The 2239-nt window shown below is 47.3% G+C and overlaps 1 protein-coding gene across 1 annotated transcript; it reads left to right on the top strand.

The window, feature by feature from the left end:
• The first annotated feature begins 736 nt into the window (after window positions 1-736).
• aplnra (apelin receptor a) lies at window positions 737-2239 on the top strand. The gene has a single exon (XM_040018994.1). It carries the CDS (start codon window positions 888-890, stop codon window positions 1971-1973), a length of 1086 nt encoding a protein of 361 aa, XP_039874928.1. The 5' UTR covers window positions 737-887; the 3' UTR covers window positions 1974-2239.

Below are 2239 nucleotides of genomic sequence, written 5' to 3'. Positions count from 1 at the left end.
GTGTTTGCTTGGCCTTTTATCATGGAAATCAATCGTCAGACCCGAGACTTGTATTAGAGTTACAGTGCATAGTAAAGATTAAATGAGATGCATCTGAAGGTTTAACAACAATTTAACGGAAGTGATTGTGATGTAAAGTAATCATCTGATATGTCCAGACCTGTTCTGCACAAAATCAGAGTCACCATCTCACCACAAAGTCACTGCAAAAATTATAGGAGATAAAATGCTTGTGAAAACATGCACTAAAGAAAAAGGAAAGTAAAGCAAGCAATGTTTGTGCAATCTGTTCACACCACTACTAGGACTTAATTTTAGGTTTGACATGATCATTATTATTATTAAGAATAATAATAGTAATAATAATAATAATAAAGTAAATGTTAGACTCTTTAGTTTTTAAAAATGACATGAAAAACACCTTTATTTTGACCAGAAGTAATGGTGGTGTTCCCACATGGACAAATTCTGAATGTTTTATTGATTTGATGTCTTTTTCCTGATATTTTTTATTGAATTTACTAGTAGTAAGTGTTTTGGCCTGTCATCTGCAAGGGAATGCAGGCTTCTTGTCCTCTAGGCAGAGGGAAGGGCTGCGCCTGAAGAGGTGAGAGACAGGAGGAGGAGGGGGAGAGCTGAAAGATGTTTTACTGGGGGGGTGGAGGGGAGGGAGGGGGTCGTCCTGGGAGGGAACCAGGGGTGTGGAGGGGCGAGTTTAAAAAGGCAGACAGAGCCAAGAGTCACTCACTCTCACAGGATCTGCTCAGAAACCCCAGCTCCTATGATTCACTGAATTTCAATTCACCGTTTGGAACTTTACAGGACTCTTAACTTTTTTTTTACCCTTTAAATTAAGGATTTTTTTCTTAACAAACAATCCCTGCAGCATGGAGCCCCCCACTCCGGAATATGGTGACAGCTACGAGTACTATGATGACAATGAGACTGCGTGTGACTTCTCAGAGTGGGAGCCTTCTTACTCCCTCATCCCGGTCCTCTACATGCTGATCTTCATCCTGGGTCTGTCAGGTAACGGCGTGGTCATCTTCACTGTCTGGAGGTCCAAATCTAAACGTCGGGCTGCAGATGTCTATATAGGAAACCTGGCACTTGCTGACCTCACCTTTGTTATAACTCTACCTCTCTGGGCTGTGTACACAGCCCTGGGCTACCACTGGCCCTTTGGCGTGGCTCTGTGCAAGATCAGCAGCTATGTTGTTCTGGTAAACATGTACGCCAGTGTTTTCTGCCTCACCTGCCTGAGCTTTGACCGCTACCTGGCCATCGTGCACTCTCTGTCCAGCAGCAGGCTCCGTTCGCGGGGCACCATGCTGGCATCGCTGGGTGCTATTTGGTTCCTGTCTGGCCTCCTGGCTGTGCCCACGCTGCTGTTCCGCACCACTGTGAATGACCTAAACAGCAACCGGACCACATGTGCCATGGACTTCAGCCTGGTGACCATGAACCAGAGGCATGAGTACCTGTGGATTGCAGGACTCAGCCTGTCCTCCTCTGCCTTGGGTTTCCTCCTACCTTTCTTGGCCATGACCATCTTCTACTGCTTCATCGGCTGCACTGTCACACGCCACTTCAACAACCTGCGCAAGGAGGACCAGAAGAAGAAACGACTGTTGAAAATCATCACCACACTGGTGGTGGTGTTTGCCATCTGCTGGACTCCCTTCCACGTGCTGAAGAGCATGGACGCCCTCTCCTACCTGAACCTTGCTCCGAGCTCCTGCGGCTTCCTGCGTTTCCTGCTGCTGGCTCACCCCTATGCAACTTGCTTGGCCTATGTCAATAGCTGCCTCAACCCGTTCCTGTATGCCTTCTTTGACCTGCGTTTTCGCTCCCAGTGTCTGTGCCTGCTCAATCTGAAGAAAGCTATGCACGGCCAGATGAGCTCCATGTCGTCCACTCTCAGCGCCCAGACTCAGAAGTCAGAGGTTCAGTCTCTGGCCACCAAGGTGTAGAGAGCAAAGTGAAACAGGGCTGCTGCAGGACAGCTCCAACTGCTGGAACACTTGTAAAAATACAGACTTTATGTGTCCATTGTTCAAAGCTGGTAAGATGAGATGATGAACTTTGAATTGTCACTGCCTACAGTCATGATATTCATTATGTGTTCCTCCCAATGTACAGTGAGAGAGGCCAATGCTCTGTATGCTGTGTGAACTTGGGAAGCTGGAGCCAGCTGGCTGAGCTCCTTTAGCTGCATTGTTCTTCAAATTCTCAGAGA

This window comes from Simochromis diagramma, unplaced genomic scaffold (genome assembly GCF_900408965.1).
Source record: "Simochromis diagramma unplaced genomic scaffold, fSimDia1.1 OVJJ01000822.1, whole genome shotgun sequence".
NCBI classification, from domain to species: Eukaryota; Metazoa; Chordata; class Actinopteri; order Cichliformes; family Cichlidae; genus Simochromis; species Simochromis diagramma.
The sequence above is the reverse complement of the archived record's forward strand: the minus strand, read 5'-3'. Positions and strand labels throughout refer to the sequence as shown.